This window comes from Hylobates moloch, unplaced genomic scaffold, assembly GCF_009828535.3.
Source record: "Hylobates moloch isolate HMO894 unplaced genomic scaffold, HMol_V3 SCAFFOLD_3, whole genome shotgun sequence".
Taxonomy (NCBI): domain Eukaryota; kingdom Metazoa; phylum Chordata; class Mammalia; order Primates; family Hylobatidae; genus Hylobates; species Hylobates moloch.
The window spans coordinates 105,185,924-105,207,200 of NW_026652278.1; the positions used below are offsets into that span (position 1 = coordinate 105,185,924).

General features: G+C 37.5%; 1 protein-coding gene across 6 annotated transcripts in view; it reads left to right on the forward strand.

Annotated features, from left to right (window-relative positions):
• LARP7 (La ribonucleoprotein 7, transcriptional regulator) overlaps positions 1-20,976 on the forward strand; it is a 21,915-nt gene extending 939 nt beyond the window's left edge. For 3 of the 6 annotated variants that reach the window (XM_058436644.1, XM_032145636.3, XM_032145643.3), the window contains 13 exons: positions 979-1,034; positions 8,145-8,348; positions 9,802-9,902; positions 10,039-10,122; positions 10,232-10,396; positions 10,496-10,589; positions 10,658-11,008; positions 11,106-11,250; positions 12,956-13,107; positions 13,863-13,981; positions 16,481-16,640; positions 17,488-17,579; positions 20,669-20,976. In XM_058436644.1, coding sequence (XP_058292627.1) covers positions 8,147-8,348; positions 9,802-9,902; positions 10,039-10,122; positions 10,232-10,396; positions 10,496-10,589; positions 10,658-11,008; positions 11,106-11,250; positions 12,956-13,107; positions 13,863-13,981; positions 16,481-16,640; positions 17,488-17,579; positions 20,669-20,749 — 1,746 coding nt within the window. In that variant the 5' untranslated portion in view covers positions 979-1,034; positions 8,145-8,146 and the 3' untranslated portion in view covers positions 20,750-20,976. Of the gene's footprint in view, positions 1-978; positions 1,035-8,144; positions 8,349-9,801; positions 9,903-10,038; positions 10,123-10,231; positions 10,397-10,495; positions 10,590-10,657; positions 11,009-11,105; positions 11,251-12,955; positions 13,108-13,862; positions 13,982-16,480; positions 16,641-17,487; positions 17,580-20,668 lie in introns of those variants that run through there. The other 3 variants (XM_032145619.2, XM_032145626.2, XM_032145663.3) reach the window with 2 other exon arrangements.
• The last annotated feature ends 301 nt before the right edge of the window (positions 20,977-21,277 follow it).

Genomic DNA, 21,277 nt, shown 5'->3' on the forward strand with positions numbered 1-21,277 from the left:
AAAAAAAAAAAAAAAAAAAAATCCAGTTACGGAAGGGAACTAACACGTGCTAGATATGGTGTGCAGAGTGAGTTAGCAAAGAAACTTGAGAAAACAAATGAGGCAGTTAATTAGATAGGACACGGGGTGGTGGCAGATCTCAAAAGAGTAAGATGCCATTTAATCTGGGCCTTGAAAATTTAATAAGGAAATTTAGACGAGAAGATTCAGACAAAGCAGAAGACACAGGCCACTACATGTTGAGGGACTTGAATTGTAAGCAGTGACCAGAACAATGATTCTTAACCTGTTGTGGCACACTTCTTTTGAAAACTTAAAGTTATGGATTAGCTTCTCAGGAAAACGTGCGTGTACCTAATTAAAACATTTTGCGAGGCTGGGCACGATGGCTCACGCCTGTAATCCCAACACTTTGGGAGGCCGATGCGGGCGGATCACTTGAGGTCAGGAGTTCGAGACCAGCCTGGCCAATATGGCAAAACCTCGTCTCTACTAAAAACGCAAAAATTAGCGGGGAGTGGTGGTGCACGCCTGTAGTCCCAGCTACTCAAAAGGCTGGGTTGGGAGAATCGCTTGAACTCGAGAAGCGGAGATTACAGTGAGCCAGGATCGCGCCACTGCACTGCAGCCTGGGCCGCTGAGACAGGCTGCGTCTCCAAACAAACATTTTGCATATAATTTCCTTAGGAGAAATTACGAAATACTTTTAAATAGCAAACACACACAAATGACTTGGTGTCTTGTCTAACTCACTCTTCCAGGTTATCTATGTCTTTCGTGGTCTTTGAACTATTTTTCAACCGTGTAACTCGCTACAGCAACATGGAAATTAGGTTTGTCCAGTAAAGATGCAATTAATTATTGTCCTAAGCAGTATTTATTAATATTAATTTCAACGTTCCTGATTGCCTGTGTACCTGCTTTTTTAATTCTTCTTTGAACTGGTTTTTAACACTTAACTGGTTCCCTTATTTACAGTCAAGCACCACATCCCGACAGACCGCATGTATGACAGTGGTCCCATAAGATTATAGGTGAGTAGTAGGCGATAGTACCTAAGTTTGTGTGAATACATCATAGAATAACTACATACTCAATGATGTACTTACTCACCTGACTATGCATTTCTCAGAATGTGTCATTGTCATTAAGCAACCTGTGACTGTGCTTAAATCTTTACCATGTATTCATTTTATATTTGTACAAGAGTCTTGATTTTACCTTATCTTTAAAATGTATCATTTACAATTTAATGGAGCCCACAAGAATTCTTGTCCAGCCAAAGTTGCATGGACTTCAGATTAAGAATTCCTGAGTCAGAACATAGAGTCCATGGTGATAAATTGCGGGAAGTTCTACCAAAATTTAGACAATGTGGGATCAAACATACCTGGGACAACTTAGCTACCTTTGGCCAAGTCACTTAAACCTTTTTGAGTTTTTGTATTAAGAAAATGGAAGAAACTGCTACCTAGTGGGATTGTGAGGATTTACAAAAATGTATATAAAGTTACTGGTATTGTTACCCAGTCACTTTTATTCTTCATTTAAAACCAGTTAAATGTTACTTTTTTTTTTTTGAGATGGAGTCTTGCCCTGTCGCTGAAAGCTCCGCCTCCCAGATTGACACGGTTCTCCTGCCTCAGCCTCCCAAGTAGCTGAAACTACAGGCGCCTGCTACCATACCCGGCTAATTTTTTTCTTTTTTTTTTTTTTTTTGTATTTTTAGTAGAGACGGGGTCTCACCTTGTTAGCCAGGACGGTCTCCATCTCCTGACCTCGTGATCCCCCTGCCTTGGCCTCCCAAAGTGCTGGGATTACAAGCGTGAGTCACCGCGCCTGGCCAAATGTTACTTTTTTTATTTTTAACAATGTTTTCATAAACTGCATATTATGTTATGGGAAGGTGCTAAGGAATTTCTAATGTTGCAAGTTTTGACAGAAGCATCACAAAACCAGGTCTGTGTTTTAGATGGGTTATACATAGGCTCCTGTTGAGAATGGATGACTTACAGAACAGTTTATAAACTATTGGCATATTCTAGTGACAGTTGTAGCAGTAGTTTTAGAAAACACTGGATGGAGATGAGCGCCATTTCAAAAGTCAGACTGATAGGATTTAACAAGAGATTGGATAGAATAATGGTTACTTGTGTTCTATATCTTAGCAATTTGAAGTGCTTTATTTACATTATTTTGGCTAATGCTAACAGCCTTATTATGTAGGTATGATTTTTATCCATATTTTATAGACCACAGAGAGATAGGGTAACTTCCTCAAAATCCACACAGCTAATAAGTAGTTTGAATGGTTAACTTGGTGGAATATGGCATCCTTAAATAAGTTGAGGATGGTAGAAAGAACAGGTGTGGATAAGAAAGACAATGAGTTTGATTTGGAATGTGTGAAGTGACAATACACATACCTGTTATCACAGGACATTGAGAAGCACAGACTTTGAGGATCAAGACTAACAAAAGTATTGTAACTTCCTGATTTTCTGCAGTCAATATATAGAGAAGCTAAATTATATCTTATGTTCCTTGCTGTTTAAATCGGAGGTAAATCATTCTGAACTTAAATACTTCAAGCCACAAAAATAATCCTTAGGAGAAAGAATGAAGGAGGGTCTCTGGGCTGAGAGATGAGAATGATAAGGAAAGCCTGGCTTCTGGGAAAATGTGACTTTCTGCGCCTATACATTTCTGTCTACTATTCCTTAGATGTTGGGCTTTGACAAGGAAATGAATTGGAGAGCAGGTAGTCTGCCCTTTATAACTTAGTTTTTTCAAGACAGAAAATTAGCAGTGGAGCCTGCTGTAGTGATAATCATAGACTACGTTTGTGTTTGTTCGTTTTTGAGATGGAGACTGAGTCTGTCTCCCAGACTGGAGTGCAGTGGTACGATCTCGCATCACTGCAACCTCTGCCTCCTGGGTTCAAGCGATTCTCCTGCCTCAGCCTCCCGAGTAGCTGGGATTACAGGCATGGGCCACCACACCCAGATAATTTTGTTATTTTTAGTAGAGACTGGGTTTCACTTTGTTGGCCAGGCTGGTCTTGAACTACTGACCTCAAGTGATAAACCTGGCTTGGCCTCCCAAAGTGCTGGGATTATAGGCATGAACCACTGCACCTGGCCTATTTGTATTTTATTTACATCCCACAACCTTACAAAGAATTTGAAATGCTTAACACTTTACAGGTACTTTTAAATCTGTTTTTTTATTCAACAAATACTTAGGTACTGATGAAGTTAAAGTTCCTGCCTTTATAGTGTCTACATTCTGGTGGGATAGATAGACAATAAAATTAAAATTCCAGACCGGGCATGGTAGCTCACACCTGTAATCTCAGCACTTTGAGAGGCCCAAATGGGCAGATCACTTGAGGTCAGGAGTTTGAGACCAGCCTGGCCAAAATGATGAAACCGCGTCTCTACTGAAAACAAAAATTAGCAGGGTGTGGTGGCAGCTGCCTGTAATCCCAGCTACTTGGGAGGCTGAGGCAGGAGAATCACTTGAACCTGTGAGGGAGAAGTTGTAGTAAGCCAAGATTGTGCCGCTGCAGTCCAGCCTGCACAACAGACTCCATCTCAAAAAATAAAAATAAAAAATAAAGTTACAATTCCAGGTAGTGACAACAGGATACAAGGATAAAAAATAGTGACTGAGGCAGTGGACAGAGTTAAGGTCAGCAGGGAGGGAATATTTTAGATGGAGCGGAAAGAGCTAAGTCTCTCTAAGAAGTGACATTTGCAGAGACCTAAGTGAACAAGGAAGTAATTTATACAGATATGGTAAGGAAGGTAAAGGGAGCAGCAAGGGCAAAGGCCCTGAAGTGGGAATGGCCTTAGCATGTTTAAAGAATGAAAAGATGATGGTTATGTTTGGACTGAGCCTGTTGGCAAGAATCGTGATAGATGAAGTTAGAGAGATCCCCAGGCCAGATTATATAGGGTCTAGTCAACCACAGTAAGGTTTTTGGACATTATTTTGAGTGTGATAAGAAACCTTTGAGCTAGGCACGGTGGCTCACACCTGTAATCCTAGCACTTTGGGAGGCCAAGGCGGGCAGATCACCTGAGGTCAGGAGTTCAGGACCAGCCTGGCCAACATGACGAAACCCCGTCTCTACTAAAAATACAAAAAAAAATTAGCCAGGCATGGTGGCACATGCCTATAGTCCCAGCTACTTGGGAGGTTAAGGCAGGAGAATCGCTTGAACCCTGGAGGGGGAGGTTGCAGTGAGCCGAGATCATGCCACTGCACTCCAGGCTGGGTGACAGAGTGAGACTCCATCTCAAAAAAGAAAAAAAAAAAAAAAAAGGCCGGGCGCGGTGGCTCACGCTTGTAATCCCAGCACTTTGGGAGGCCGAGGCGGGCGGATCACGAGGTCAGGAGATCGAGACCACGGTGAAACCCCGTCTCTACTAAAAATACAAAAAATTAGCTGTGCCTGGTGGCGGCCGTCCGTAGTCCCAGCTACTCGGAGAGGCTGAGGCAGGAGAATGGCGTGAACCCGGGAGGCAGAGCTTGCAGTGAGCCGAGATCGCGCCACTGCACTCCAGCCTGGGCGACAGAGCGAGACTCTATCTCAAAAAAAAAAAAAAAAAAAAGAAACCTTTGGAGGAGTTTGTGTAAGGAATTGGCGTGATCTGTTTTACGTATTTAAATGATAATTCTATCTGGAGAATCAATTATAAGGGAAGAAGATTAGAAGCAGGCAGACTAGAAATAAAGTTCTTACAGTTGTTCAGACAACGCAGTAGTAGCTTGGACCAGGTGCTTGTGATGGAGGAAATGAGAATTATTCATATTTGGGATATATTTTAAAGTTAGAGCTAACAGAAATACTGATGAATTGACCATGAGGTGTAAGGAAAAGGGAAATTAAGAATGATTTTAAGGCTTTTGCATTTTCAGCAATTTTGTAATTGGTGTTTCTGAGATAGGGAAAATTGGTGGGAGGGGATTGTTAGCACTTGAGAGTCCTATTTTCACCATGTTAATTTTGAGATATCCTTTAGATAAACTAGTGGAGGTGTCAGGTGGACAGTTGAATATTGGAATGGGGAGCTAATGAGAGAAGATAGATTTGTAAAGCATCAGCATAAAGCCAATGAGCTTAAAGCCAGGATCCTCAGAAAGAATGAGTGTGTAAATGAGAAGGAAGCCCAGGACTGAGTCCAATTTAGGCATCATGTAAAGGTGTAGAGCACAGTAGGTGAGGTAGGGTGAAAGAAAATTGAGAAACTGAGATTGCAAAAGGAAATTGAAAAGGAAGCAAACCCGTTTGGAAGCTATATGAAAAGATATTTTCAAGGAGGGAGTTACCAACTGCATTTGCTGCTGAGAGGTCAAGTAGACAGTGGAGCTCATTGAGGAGCTTGTTTGCAGTTTCTCTAGAATGGTGAGGAGGAAAGCCTGACAGGATGGGTTGAAGTAAGAGCATGAGGTGAAGAACATGGTTATGTGGTACTCAATGACACCTCATTGTTTTTCTATTATTAATTCTGACCTATAGTTGTGTTTTATGTCTTAAGCTAGCATCACCTAAATGTCATTACTTGTATAATTTCAAAATTGGTACTTGTTTGATCTACTGAAACCTAAAATGCCAAAATGTACTTCTGTTGAGTTTGATGAGAATGCATGTTTAGTTGGAGATTTGAGGTGAAATGCATTAAGGGCTTTGTACCCTCTTACTAGATATCACTTTGAAACACATTATCTATTTCTGTTACTATCAGCAGCATCACTGTAGCAGTTGGAGATTCTAACCAGCAGTCAGACTCAAGAGATGCAAATCCTGTTTACCAAAGAAAGATACAAGGCAAAAGATAGGGTAGATGCAGCTTCTTCGTCCCACCAGAGGCCACCAAGCCATTTACCCATATCTAGCAAATACCCAAATTCACTACTTTTTTCTCCCATTTACCCACAACAGGCATGTATGCCTTCCCTAGATAAGGACCACGGTGTATTTAGGACACTTTGACACATAAAAGCTTTAACCCCTTTTGCCTATCAATCTGTTGTTCTGGTCACATAGGCATAAGACCTCCATGCCATCTAATAGCTGCTCCAAACCAGGTGCAACATGGGAAACAGGTACAACACTCCCCATTAGTCTCTCCAGTTTCCAAGAAGACTGTATTATAGGAGACTGAGGTTACTCTCAAGCAGCCTGTATTATCCCAGGCCTGATATTAATCCTTTGCTCCTATACCTCTAATGATTCAATTCATTCAACAAAATCTAGGCACAATTTATTCAACACATTTTTAAGTGACTCTGTGGCAGGGACTGACAATATATCAGTAAACAAAACAAACAAAAATCTCTGATTTCATTGATCTTACCATCTAGGAAGGATAAACAACAAAGAAATAAATTGCACAGTGGTGATAGTAATGTTAGAAGATGATAAATGCTATGAACAAAAATAAGGCAGGGGAGTTACTGTGTATGTATCCAGAAATTTGCGTTATTAAATATGGTTGTGGGAGGAGACTGCACTGAGGTGACATTTAAATAAACACTTGAATTAGGAGAGCAAGCTGTGTTATCTCTAGGGATATGTGTTTCAGAGAGAACAGGTTTAAAAGACCCTGTTAGACATTGCTGGGTGAGCTTCAGGAAGTGCAAGTACTGTATGGCTGGAGCTGACAGAGCAAAGGGGAAGAGTTACTGAAAGTAACTTGAGGAAGGAGGGGGTTAGAAATTAGCTGCCCAAGAAATAAACACTGGGATGAGAAGGCCACTTGAAAAGGCTGATTTATGGCTGGGCGCGGTGGCTCACACCTATAATCCCAGCACTTTGGGAGGCTGAGGCTGGCGAATCACCTGAGGTCAGGAGTTCGAGACCAGCCTGGCCAACATGGTGAAACTCTGTCTCTACTAAAAATACAAAAATTAGCCGGGTGTGATGGCAGTGGTGCCTGTATTCCCAGCTACTAGGGAGGCTGAGGCAGGGAGAATCACTTGAACCCAGGAGGCAGAGGTTGCAGTAAGTTGAGATCATGCCACTGCACTCCAGCCTGCGCAACAGAGCAAGACTGCCTCAAAGAAAAGAGAAAAGGGGAAAGAGAAGAGAGAAGAGGCTGATTTCTACAACTTACCAGTTGAATTCTGCCCCTAGAAAGCAGAAATTAACATTTTAAAAATCAAAATTGCCAGGTGCGGCGGCTCACGTCTATAATCCTAGCACTTTGGGAGGCGGAGGCGGGCGGATCACCAGGACAGCAGTTCGAGACAAACCTGGCCAACATGGTGAAACCCCGTCTCTTACTACAAATACAAAAATTAGCTGGGCATGATGGCATGTGCCTATAGTCCCAGCTACTTGGGAGGCTGAGGCAGGAGAATTGCTTGAACCCTGGAGATGGAGGTTGCAGTCAGCCAAGTTCGCACCACTGTGCTCCAGCCTGCACAACAAGAGGGAAACTGTCTCCAAAAAAAAAAAGTGAATACAACTTCTCTGGGTGGGGGGGTGTTGGGACGGAGAGTGTCCACGTCCCTTAATCTTACACTTTTCACTTACTGACTTAAAAGTGCAGCTTAGGCCGGGCACGGTGGCTCACGCCTATAATCCCAGCACTTTGGGAGGCCGAGACAGGCGGATTACGAGGTCAGGAGATCGAGACCATCCTGGCTAACACGGTGAAACCCCGTTTCTACTAAAAATACAAAAAATTAGCCGGGCGTGTTGGCGGGCGCCTGTAGTCCCAGCTACTCAGGAGGCTGAGGCAGGAGAATGGAGTGAACTCAGAAGGTGGAGCTTGCAGTGAGCTGAGATCACGCTACTGCACTCCAACCTGGGGGACACAGCGAGACTCCGTCTCAAAAAAAAAAAAAAGTGCAGCTTAGTGAGATAAAGGTGTAATTTTTTATATTATTCTAGGATAATCTAGCCCTGTGTTTTAAAAGGTACAAAGAAACTAAAGCTATGATCCCTAACATAGGAGGTACATTATTTTTTTAATTTAATTTATTAAATATAAAAATAAATTTTCTTTGTCTTCTGACGGCCAAATGTGAGTCCATTATTCTCTCAGACAATTAAAGGCTAATCTAAATATTTAACTATATTAGCTATTGTGGTTATTTAAATATTTACATCTTTTTCTTGTAATTCACAGGAATGGAAACTGAAAGTGGAAATCAGGAAAAGGTAATGGAAGAAGAAAGCACTGAAAAGAAAAAAGAAGTTGAAAAAAAGAAACGGTCACGAGTTAAACAGGTGCTTGCAGATATTGCTAAGCAAGTGGACTTCTGGTTTGGGGATGCAAATCTTCACAAGGATAGATTTCTTCGAGAACAGATAGAAAAATCTAGAGATGGATGTAAGTTTGCTTCAGTAAAGGAACCAATTTTTAGATGTGGTTGCCTTTGAATTTACTTATAAAATAGTATATTCTTTTTTTTGAGATGGAGACTTGCTCTATTGCCCAGGCTGGAGTGCAGTGGCGTGATCTGAGCTCACTGCAACCTCTGCCTCCCGGGTTCAAGTGATTCTCCTGCCTCAGCCTCCCGAGTAGGTGGGACTACAGGCATGCACCACCATGCCCAGCTAATTTTTGTATTTTCAGTAGAGATGGGATTTTACTGTGTTGGCCAGACTGGTCTCGAACTCCTGACCTCGTGATCTGCCCACCTCAGCTTCCCAAAATGCTGGGATTGCAGGCGTGAGCCACTGCACCCAGCCTAAAATAGTATATTCTATAATGTGTATATTCGTTTCTGCAAGTATGTTCCTTGTAATCTGTTCTAATTTTTATTTAGTGAATGACAATCTTCTAAAGACAGACTGTTGGTTTAAGAGTTTAGGCTATATTAAATAAGCAGTTTCAAATCAAAGCTTATAAGTATTTTGGGATTTAATTGCTTCAATAACCATTCATCATGTGTAACTCGAGAGTGCTATACTTTAGTTCATACAAGAAGGCATTTCACCTAGCTCAATGTTATTTTTTGTGGCAAGGTCTATCTTTTTTCCCTAGGCAAGAATGCACTGGCTCCATGTCCCCTCACTCCAACTTCTGCCCCCACCTCCACCCCCTCAGCCCCACCCAAGCGATCCTCCATCAGCCTCCCTAATAGCTGAGAACACAGGCAAGCATCAGCAGGCCAGCTTTTTTTTCTGGCGTTTTTAAGAGATATGGGGTCCCACCATGTTGCCCAGGCTGGTCTTGAACTCCTGAGCTCAAGAGATTTACCTTCACATCTAAATTATTGAGATAAGAGGCATTGAGCCACCATCCCCAGTTGCTAAATTTCAAATAGCCAACCATGTGCTTGTTTCTAATTGGATGGGATCCAGACATCCTCTTTGAATGTCTGGGTATTGCTAAGTAATAATTTGTGTTCAGATCTTAATCTGCAGTTACATACACTAAAATGTGTCATTTTAGGTCGCCAAATATGCAATGCCATTTAGACCCTCACACAATTTTTTTTTTGTTCATTTGAGTCTCACTCTGTCTGCCAGGCTAGAGTGATCTCAGCTCACTGCAACCTCTGCCTCCTGGGTTCAAGCGATTCTCCTACCTCAGCCTCGAGTAGCTGGGATTACAGGCGTGCGCCACTACACCCAGCTAATTTTTTGTATTTTTAGTAGAGATGGGGTTTCACCATGTTGGCCAGGCTGGTCTTGAACTCCCCCATCCACCAGCCTTGGCCTCCCAAAGTACTAGGATTACAGGCATGAGCCACCAAGCCAGAGGGGCAGGTTAAATTGTACCAAATTGAATTGATTCTGCTGATACACTAACATATTAACTTTTTCGTTTTCTTTAGATGTTGATATATCACTACTTGTGTCTTTTAACAAAATGAAAAAATTGACTACTGATGGGAAGTTAATTGCCAGAGCATTGAGAAGTTCAGCTGTTGTAGAGGTAAGAATTAAGAATAACTACTGTTTATATTTATAGTTTATAATTATAAAGAATGTTAACGTAATGATTATTATATGATTATAGTTTACAATTATAAATAATATTAGTTTTATTAATGTAATATACTATTTTAAAGCTTGATTTGGAAGGCACCAGAATCCGGAGGAAAAAGCCTCTGGGGGAAAGACCAAAGGATGAGGATGAACGCACAGTGTATGTGGTAAGCTTAAGAACCCGGATCCCCAGTCAGAAACTGGCACAGAAACAATATAAGTTAAAAATTTATTGACATTGTGAAAAACTCTAATATTGCGTTTAATTTATAATAGGAGTTACTTCCTAAAAATGTTAATCACAGCTGGATTGAAAGAGTCTTTGGGAAATGTGGCAATGTTGTTTATATAAGTATACCACATTATAAGTCTACTGGAGATCCAAAGGGATTTGCATTTGTGGAATTTGAAACAAAAGAACAAGCAGCAAAAGCAATTGAGGTAGGTCCAGATCCTAAAAAAAAAAAAAAAAAAAAGAAGAAAAGAAAATACAAGTATTAAAATATATAAATATATAAAAACTTTTCGCAATCATTTCAGTTTCTTAACAACCCACCAGAAGAAGCACCAAGAAAACCTGGCATATTTCCTAAAACAGTGAAAAATAAGCCCATTCCAGCCTTAAGAGTTGTGGGTGAGTATTTTTCAATATTTAAATAGATGTAGTTGAAGTAAGATGAACTAATGATGGCACTTTTACAGAAGAGAAGAAAAAGAAAAAGAAGAAGAAAGGCCGAATGAAAAAGGAAGACAATGTCCAAGCCAAAGAAGAAAACATGGACACAAGCAACACCAGCGTCAGTAAAATGAAAAGATCCAGACCCACATCTGAGGGCTCTGACATTGAGTCTGCTGAACCCCAAAAGCAGTCCTCAAAGAAAAAGAAAAAACGGGACAGAGTTGAAGCATCTAGCTTACCTGAAGTCAGATCAGGGAAGAGGAAGAGAAGCAGCTCTGAAGATGCAGAATCCCTAGCTCCCCGATCAAAAGTAAAGAAAATTATTCAGAAAGACATCATTAAGGAAGCTTCCGAAGCTTCCAAGGAAAATAGGGGTAAAACTATAAGGTTTTAATTAGATTAAGTTAAGCTTCTGTTTCACCCATTTCACAGCCCCATGTCTTAACGGAGTGCTTTTTTATTTATTTCAAGATATAGAAATCTCTACTGAAGAGGAAAAGGATACTGGAGATCTAAAAGATAGCTCTCTCTTGAAAACAAAAAGGAAACATAAGAAAAAACATAAAGAGAGACATAAAATGGGAGAAGAAGTTATACCATTAAGAGTACTATCAAAGTAAGTCTGTGGCTTAAATTCTGTCATTGGCTTAACAATCCATCACCATTGCTAAAGTGCAATTCCAATTTATATTCAACAGAGTTGCATATTAGCAACAGTAATGGTCTGTAGCCAAGAACTGCAGTGTGGGCGTTAACGCAATTGCTGATTAAGTAGGAACCACCACACTCAAACATGGAAGCACTTATTTTTGTCATGTCACAGCAAATGCCTCCATGTTAAAGTAGAGGGGGCCCCTTAACAGATTTAAAAACACAAAATGAAGCTTAAGTATACGAGATACGGTCAATACAATGAAGTCCTTTTCCAACAAAAAAATAATAAAAACGTAAAAGGAAGACTTACCATCACCAAAACATGGAAGCACTTACTTCTTTAGTTTCAAAGCAAGTACATCCACGTTTAAGTGGTGGGGAGCCCAGTCTTGGAAAAACTTAGAATCCTTTAACCTCTAACAAGCTTAGTAACCTTAAAACACTATAACAAAAAAATTTTGTAACAAAAGGTGTGGTGGCTTGGAGACACCTCCACTGAAACATGGAAGCACTTACTTTTGTTTCACACAGCAGGTACCCCCATGTTAAAGCAAAGGGGATCCCTTCAAAAGAGAATGAGGTTAGCGTATTCTATATTTGGGAGTAGTAAGTTGGATTCACTCCTACTAAAACATGGAAGCACTTACTTCTTTTGAAGTCACAGAAAGCACTTCCATGTTAAAGTTGAAGGGAGCCCACCCACATACAACTTCTTTGGACTTGAGAGTAGTCAGACTGAGGAGAAAGAAAACAAAATGGCATACCTTTTGAAGAAAAAAATTTCTTTACCTTCCTGAACTAGTTCCCAAAGATTCCTGTTCTCCTCCAGAAGGGTAAAAGGCAGGGACTTCAGCCACTTCTATTTATACTATTCTTAACTCCTGAATTCCTTTTGCCTTTTTATCTCAGAGAATCATTACAAGGGCCTTTTGTTATTTTAATGTATCAGCTCTCAGGGAATGTATGATCCTGGGTGGGTCTGGATCTTTTTTTTTTTTTTTTTTTTTGAAGTATACAGATGTCAATGTTAACAGCTAAAACCATTACCACAAGATATCTTCCTCTTTAAAAAAAAAAAGAAAGAAAATCTCCTATCTGCTTGTTTGATGGCATAGATTAGGGTAACAATGAGTGCTCCCACTGAGCCAAGAAAGGCATTGTGTTTCTATCTGGAGGAACTCTGTTTGAAGAAGCATCTACATGTTAAAGTATGTAAATAAATAGATTGCTTCCACGGGGTGTTTTCTTCTACTTAGAAATTCTTTTTGATTCAAGTAAATACTAAGGAATGTTATCTCTCAAATTGGAAGCAGTTTAACAAATCTTTAATCTCGCACTTTTCCCACAGAGATGACTAATTTAGTAAATGTTACTAGTTAAGGAATTAATGCTAAAATTTTACTTTTATAAATTAAGATACTTCAGACACTCAAAAATTTCATTGGAAATCTTAAAACATTTAATCTGAATATTGGGGGAAGAGGAACTCCCTTAGCTTATTTACTAAATGTCTTTAGAACCTAGGAAATATTTTGAATATGTGTTTAAAGAAACAGGAAAGTTGGGTGGAGGAGTTGCTCCAAGTCATTGTGAATGTATATATTTAGATATTTCCATATTTACTTTTTATGTTTAGTCATCTGTTATCACCATTTCTTTCCTTGTAGGAGCGAATGGATGGATTTGAAAAAAGAGTATTTAGCGCTACAAAAAGCTAGTATGGCTTCTTTAAAAAAAACAATATCCCAAATAAAATCAGAGTCAGAAATGGAAACAGACAGTGGAGTACCTCAAAACACTGGAATGAAAAATGAAAAAAGTAAAGATCACTGATAGTTTTGACAACATTATAATGTACTTATATATGAAAATGCTATCTCTGAGTTGTTATAAGATTAATTTTAAAAAACTTGGTTATTCTATTTCATTATTAAAACAATTCTTGATTTGTGAAGTTATCCAGATGTTATTTACTCTTGATAAGAATATTTAAAACAATTTTTTAAATAACCTGAGTTTTCTCTAGTTTTCATTATTAAGAACATGAGTGCAGAGTTTGTAGACTGAGCAAGTTTGTAGGAATGAAGACTGTAGTCTCTCACCTGTTAATTTCATTCTGTAGTATGCACCACAAGCAGGAACAAGTTAAAGCAAAATTCCTATAAATTCAAAATTAGGATACATTTTAAATTCTCATTTCTTGTAAAAATAAATGTTCACGTTTGAATAATAATGTATTTAAAACACAGTATCTTTTAACTTTTTTTTAACTTTATTGAGTAAAAATTTGCTGTTCCTTTGTTCAGGGAGAAGGGGCAAATTTAAAGGCTTTACGAATGCTCTTCTAGCAGTAACAATTTGCATGTAGAATAATAAAACTTTCTGAATTTTATTCATGATATTTTGAAATAAGCGGTATGACATATAACCTTTAATTGTTTATTTTAAAATTAAATACATTTTAAAGTATTTAAATCTGCCTCAGGAATTATTCTAAGGTAGTCCTCCTAAGTATTAAATTGTTGTTAAGTGTAAGAGATTTAGTCCTGGTCTTTTTCCTTTTCTAATCAACAGCCAACAGGGAAGACTGTCGCACCCAGGAGAAAGTTAATGCAACAGGACCACAGTTCCTGAGTGGAGTGATTGTGAAGATCATTAGCACAGAGCCTCTACCTGGCAGGAAACAAGTCCGGGTAATGATTTTGAGCCCCTAGGGTATTTGTTCCTTTCTTCTCTTATTATTATTTCCCTGTGTGAAAATGTTTTGCATATGGAAGATAAATTAAGTTAGAATTTGTATCTCTATGGTAAACTACTGTACAGTTTTAATTCCATGGTAACTCTTAGGTTTAATTTTGAAGCAAAATCTAGAGGCTGAAATTCCTCACTGAATCAATTTTATAGTAAGCACAGTTTAAACATCCTTCTCTGTAGGAAAATTGTAACTTTTGCTTATTTTTATTGGCACTGATTTTTTTTGTATTACCTATGTGCTGATTATCTTTAAAATTTTAATTATAGAAAATTATAGAATATTTTTGAAAACCTATTAAAATTTTGCACGCATGTGCCAAAAAACCCATAGTTCTATATAATTTATGCTACAAATTGCTGTACATACAGGCTTATAGTTTTTTTGCTTTATACAGTCTATCTTCTATAGCCTTTTATACCACACTGGTAAGCGATACTTTCTATTAGGGAAATTATATACTTTTATGTGAGAGTACCATATTTTATTTACCCTTACCCTGCCTGTCACCTATTTAAGTGAATCCTTTTCTTTTTAAAAAGTGTGAAATGCTCTGTAACATACCACATGTTTTAAGTATTTTCTATACTGACATTCATCATCAGTTAGTATGTTGTTTTGGTTTTACATGGACTCATCAGTCAGGTTTTAACTTGAATACCTTTGAGGTGGTGGTTTGTTTATCTGTAAGCCCTCCTTATCTGAAATACTGTCCTACAATCCTATAGCTGTCACTAAGAAACAAATCTTGATTCTCTGCAATGTTGGTGAAGGATTTGGCCAAATCCAAATTGCTATTACCAGCTTGCATTTCAGGAGACGGCTGAAAATTGAAGGATATAAATACTGCTCTAATTAATCAGATCGCAAAACATTTAATACAAAAATTGCTCAGAGTTATTTCTAATCAACTCATTAAATAACTTGTTATTTAAATGGTAACTATATCAATTACAAATTTATCATTTATGATCATCAAAATCATAAAATCAATCCCTGCATTAATCCAGTTAGTAGTTACTTACATTTTGCTGAAACAAAAACTGAGCTGTGTTGGTGGTTACAGCTGTCTGTGACTTGCCCATGTGATTACCAGGCTAATTTGTCATTCTATGGGTTTTAAATTCTAAGGGTTTTAAATCAAGAGATTAGCCTGACATTATAATGGATATTTAGTATATATCTTTTGAGTTGTAGTAATTGAATATGCTCAAAAGTCAGTTATAAAACTCATTACTACTACTGAATACATTCAAATTTCAACAATACTGAATTTTTTACTTGCTTTATATCTAAATTTGGTACTAATTAACTAGGTAAAGAAGTGGGAAAGACTAGCAAGTGTAAGTCTGCAGTTTTTTTAATTTGGCAAACAGTTACTAAATGCCTGTTTTGTGATAGTTTGCAGAATGTTGGGGTGAGTTAAGATCTAGTCCCTGGCTTCTAGAAACTCACGGATTTTATTGTATATTTTTTATTATTAACCGATAAACTTTTCTTATTCTATGATGAAATAATACTTCCAGGTATTGCTCAATTCTTTCCATAATTCAAACATCTAAAAATTCAACATCTGAAAGTAATCTAAATTAGTTATGTCTTGAAATTTTAGGTCAAAACGAAAAGGAGGCAAGATAAATAAGATTTTTTTCCCCCCCATTTAGGAATCTCCAGTTACTTCTTTAGCTTTATGAATGGAAGTTGATGAATTAGGAATTAGTGTAACATTCCTGCATAAATGCATTGTATACTCTGTAAAACCTGCTGTGAAAAAAAAAAAAGGTGATTAAGAATGCAGGAATCTGGTTAATTTGCCCTCACAGCAGGCAGTGTAGGTAAAACTTTTCCTTGCTGGGTGACCACAACTTGTTTAGAAGAGGTTACTTAGGTATTTTTTTCAGAAAGTAAGAGCTCTTGAACAGTGTGGAAACCTAGTAGTATTTTAGGTTTGGTTAAACTGTTTTTCATGAGTTGTTATTAAAAGTTGAATGATTTGTACACATATTTTAAAGTCACAGTGATTTTCTACAGGTGAGTAAAAACAAACCTCCCTTAAGCCTTTTTTTTTTTTTTTTTTTTAATTTTATTCCTTATACTACTCCCAGATATGAACGCTTCCTGATTTGGGGGTTGAGGGACACTATTTCTGCTTTCTGCTCTACAAATCTGTTGTCCTTATAGAATATTCCCATTCTAGTGCAGATTTTAACGATGTGATTTCAAGAAAATAAACGAAAATAAATTACTAGAGTTGATATTATTCAAATCTATTTTTAAGAACATGCTTTACAGGAAATGTTTGATATAGGATATTTGCTCCTCATTAGTCTGCAAAATGCTTTATTTACATAATATGTTCTGGCATAACCATTGGAATAGTTTTACAATTATTGTGAAACTTTTTAAATTTTATGTGTCTTTCTACTTAACCCCAATGCAGGATACTTTGGCAGCAATCTCAGAAGTTCTTTATGTCGATTTGCTAGAAGGGGATACAGAATGCCATGCTAGATTTAAAACTCCTGAAGATGCTCAAGCAGTAATAAATGCATATACAGAAATTAACAAGAAACACTGCTGGAAACTCGAGATCCTTTCTGGTAAAACTTCATAGAAGTTTCCTTTTTTTTTTTGTTGCCATCCTTATTGTGGGTAATATATTTTCTGAGTTTGGCTAATGAAACTAGTTTTTTTGTTTTTTTGTGGGTTTTTTTGGTCTTGCTCTGTCACTTAGGCTGGAGTGCAGCAGTGTGATCTCAGCTCACCGCAACCTCCACCTCCCAGTTTCAAGCAATTCTCCTGCCTCAGCCTCCCAAGTAGCTGGGATTACAGGTGTGTGTTAACACGCCTGGCTAATTTTTATATTTTTATTTTATTTTTTGAGACAGAGTTTCGCTCTTGTTGCCCAGGCTGGAGTGCAGTGGTGCGATCTCGGCTCACTGCAATTTCTGCCTCCCGGGTTCAAGTGATTCTCCTGCCTCAGCCTCCCAGGTTAGCTGGGATTACAGGCATGTGCCACCATACCCAGCTAATTTTGTATTTTTAGTAGAGACAGGGTTTCTCCATGTTGGTCAGGCTGGTCTTGTCTCGAACCCCGAACCTCACATGATCTGCCTGCCTTGGCCCCCCAAAGTGCTGGGATTACAGACATGAGCCACTGCACCAGGCAATTTTTATGTTTTTAGTAGAGACAGGGCTTTGCCATGTTGGCCAGGCTGACCTCTGGTGATCCTCCCTCTTCGCCCTCCCAAAGTGCTGGGATTAGAGGTTTGAGTCACTGCACCTGGCGAAACTAATAATTTTTTTTCTATTGTGTAATATGTATAAAGTAGCATTAAATATATTCAAAAACTGTCCTAGTTCTACTATTGAGAATGTAATGCCTTGAATATGGTTTTTCAGATATGTTCTTCTTTTCATCCATCAGAGTTTTTGTTTGTTTTTAAGGTGATCACGAACAAAGGTATTGGCAGAAGATTTTGGTTGATAGACAGGCAAAACTTAATCAGCCTCGGGAAAAGAAAAGAGGTACTGAAAAGGTAATTGATTCATTTTTGTTTTTTTAGACTAAACTTTCCTTGAATGTTTAATGCCAAAGTCAGTACTAGGTAGTCATAAAATGATCATAGTTTTGCTATTACCTAATGAAGATTTACTGAGTATATATACTATGTTTTAGGTTGGGAGGGAAAAGTCATTTCTCTAGATTTCAAAATGTGTGAAATTGAATTATTTTTCTCACAAGGATACATAATTTTAATTTAGATTTTTTCTTTTTAACCAGTGATATACTTTAACAGTCTCGATTTCTGGCTGCTATGTCTTGTAGTTTGGTGATAAATGATTATAGAAAGATTATCTTCATGGTAAAAACACAATGTATTTAGAATGTAGTTTATAAAGATAGGAGGCTCCGTAGATAAGATGGAGAGACTTTATGCATAGTGTTTCCTATAGCAACGATAAGCTTTATTCCTCTTTCTCTAAGATAGTAGGTAATATAAACAAGCTTAAATAATTTAAAGCAAGCCCCTCTTTCAGTAATTTTATTTTTCTGTCACTTAAAATGATACTGGTCTGATCAGTAGTGGAATCACACCTGGGAATAGCCACTGCTTTCCAGCTTAGGCAACATAGCAAGACCCTGTCTCTTAAAAAGTTTTAAAACAAATTATTATACATGTAAAGGTTAGTACATTTTAAAAGTGCCTGGAACAAAGTAGGGTACATAATACCTAATATTAACTATAGTCATCAAAATTTAGAAATGTATATTATAAAAGTGTAAGAAAAATGAAAAAGATGAACTTCTTTTTTGTTAGGTGAGCACTTTAAAAGTCTCACTTCCTGTAATCTAAGCTTGTTGATTTGGGGTCATATTTATACAAAAAAAAATAATAATAACTTAAAAAACAAGTGTTTTTCATCAACCTTCTACCATTGCCCAGAATTTATCGTGATTGGTGGGGAGGTGTGAATTTTGTTTCCTTGAAAGACTGAACTTGCTGTGGTGGGGAAGCCTCCTGTGCTTTCCAAGGATTCTTTCAGGGATATGAGGTGTTAATTTCAAAGCCTGTTTGAGATTATTCAAATGTTAAAATCACTCATCCAGAACTGGTAACTGAAGTGAAGTCACTTTGTTAAGTAATACCCTTCTAATTGGTGTGAAATTTCATTTAGATTTTATATATTTTTAAAAGTAGGAATAAATCATTTATTTTTCATTTTAAAAATTTAGAGCTCATCTTTGACTAGGAAGTTTTTTAAATTGAGTTGGAACACAACTCGGTTATGACGTCAGGATTGTCGTTAACACAATTTGTTAAGTAGCTATGGAAGTAGCAAGTTGACTCTTGTTGTGAAATGAAACGGAGGTTAACACACAAAGTAAGTACTGTGCAAAGCTTGTTGGAAAAAAGGAGTAGACCATAATTAGTTTCGCCAACTTGTTTGCTAGTTAATTCAGCCAATGATTTTTGAGTGCCTTGTGTTAGCCACCATTCTTGGAACCTGGGGTAAAGCCATGAATCACAAAGTCCTCTACTTTCATGAAGTTAACAGATAAACGATACAGTTTAGGTGATGACCAGTGCTAGACAGAAAAATAAAACAGTGTATTGCAGAAGAGCATTGTAACAGCTGAGGTTGTCTGGAAAACTCTTCTGCAAAAGTTATGTTACAGCCAAGACCCTTAGGGAAGTGAGTGAGTAAGCCCCCAGTAAAGTTTAGAAGTATAGCTTTTCAGGCAGAAGCAAAGAAAATGCAGAGACTGGAAGGGAATGCTGTTAGGGACTAGAAGACCAGTGTAGTTGGAGTACTAGGCGCATCTTAGTAATTAATGGAAATTGCTTAGAAAAACAACTAGTAGAACATCAGTGAATCTGCCAAAAGGTTACATAAATACCTTACTGACCTGACAGCCCAATATTTCTACAACAGTATTGTATTTGGCCCATAATTGAGTAAAAGTAAAAAAATTCTGGCTCTTAATATTCACGTTACGGGGCCAGGCACAGTGGCTCATGCCTATAATCCCAGCACTTTAGGAGGCTGAGGCTGGTGCATCACTTGAGGTCAGGAGTTGGAGACCAGCCTGGCCAACATGTTGAAACCCTGTCTGTACTAAAAATACAAAAATCAGCCAGCTGGCACGCATATGTAATCCCAGCTATTCGGGAGGCTGAGGCAAGAGAATCGCTTGAACCTAGGAGGTGGAGGTTGCAGTGAGCCAAGATGGCGCCACTGCACTACAGCCTGGGCAACAGAGCAAGACTCTGTCTCAAAAAAAACTAAACTAAAATAATATATTAAACACAAGTAAATTAAATTAGTGATGTCTCACAAAAGATCAAGAAGATGAAGGAAAGGTCTGCCAAAAGGGATGTCTCCTACTCATTTTGCTAGCCTAAATCTTTGTAGTATGCCCTATCATTTTGAACACACTGGTAAAAAATAGATAACAGCTACTAGAGACAGAATGAAGCTTATTTCTCTTTGGCTTTTAAAACATTTGAATTCTTTTCTGTATAAATTACTGATAGCAGGTAAAGGCAGAATTTATAAAATTTGTGAACAGCAACATGGGTATGATAGAGTTCTAAACATCTTTGGATTTTAATTCACCTCAATGATGAATAATAGGTTTTTAGTTTAATCTAAAAGTGAATTCCTTCCAATGGCCATATGGTACCAAACACTAAAACTATTTAAATGAATACTCATTAGAATCTATATTTTTTAGAGAAAAAGATTTGCGTTTACTCCAAAGTTTAATATTTTTAGTTTTTTTTATCAAGGAAGCTTTTGGAATATTTTAGACATTTTAAACAGCTTTCTTTTTTATTCTGTGTAATTTCATTTGCCTTCCTTAAAAATATTCAACAATTTATGTAAGGGTGTAAGAAATAGGAAATAGTAAATAGCCTTAATAACAGATGTGATCTGTAATTGATTTGACCTGAGCATAATTATCTCATTTGTCATCTTCTCGCTGTTTTTAAAAAATTTCCATTCAAGCTGATAGCTGTGAAATTTTTTCTAGTCATAGTTGTGTGTGTGTGTGTGTGTATGTGTGTGTGTGTGTTTTGAGTATCCGATACATTTTAATTTCTGATTTATTTCTCTTTAGTTAATCACCAAAGCTGAAAAGATTCGACTGGCAAAGACTCAACAAGCGAGTAAACACATAAGATTTTCTGAATATGATTGAAAAAAAAAAAAAAAAGTTCACCTCTTAATACTTCACAAGATACTTGAGCTGTTCTTGGGATATTCACTTTTATTATGGTAGCACTGCATAATTAATGTGTTTTTAATTAAAAGAAATATCTTTGTTCCTCAGCTTGTAAATAAGACTTTTTTCTAGAGACAAATATGATGTATACCACAATTTTTTCTTAAACATTTTATTTGTTGAAATTATCTTAGATGTCAATGTCAGGTGATTTAGTAAATAAATGTGTTTTGAACATTATTTGGAAATGTGTTGATTTTGTTTTTATATTGTAAAAACAAAACATAATTGCAAAAATAACACTACATGAATATAAAGTTTAGAGAAATGTTTAACACTGAACTCTCCACTGTACTTAGTTTGTAACTTGCAATACCTTCAATACCTTTTCATGTTGATTTATACAGACATGTTTAATATTTCATTCTATTCATTCCACTTTACCTATCTGAGCTTCCATTGAACAATAGACCATAGGGATTGGTTCTAATTAAAATGTTAAAT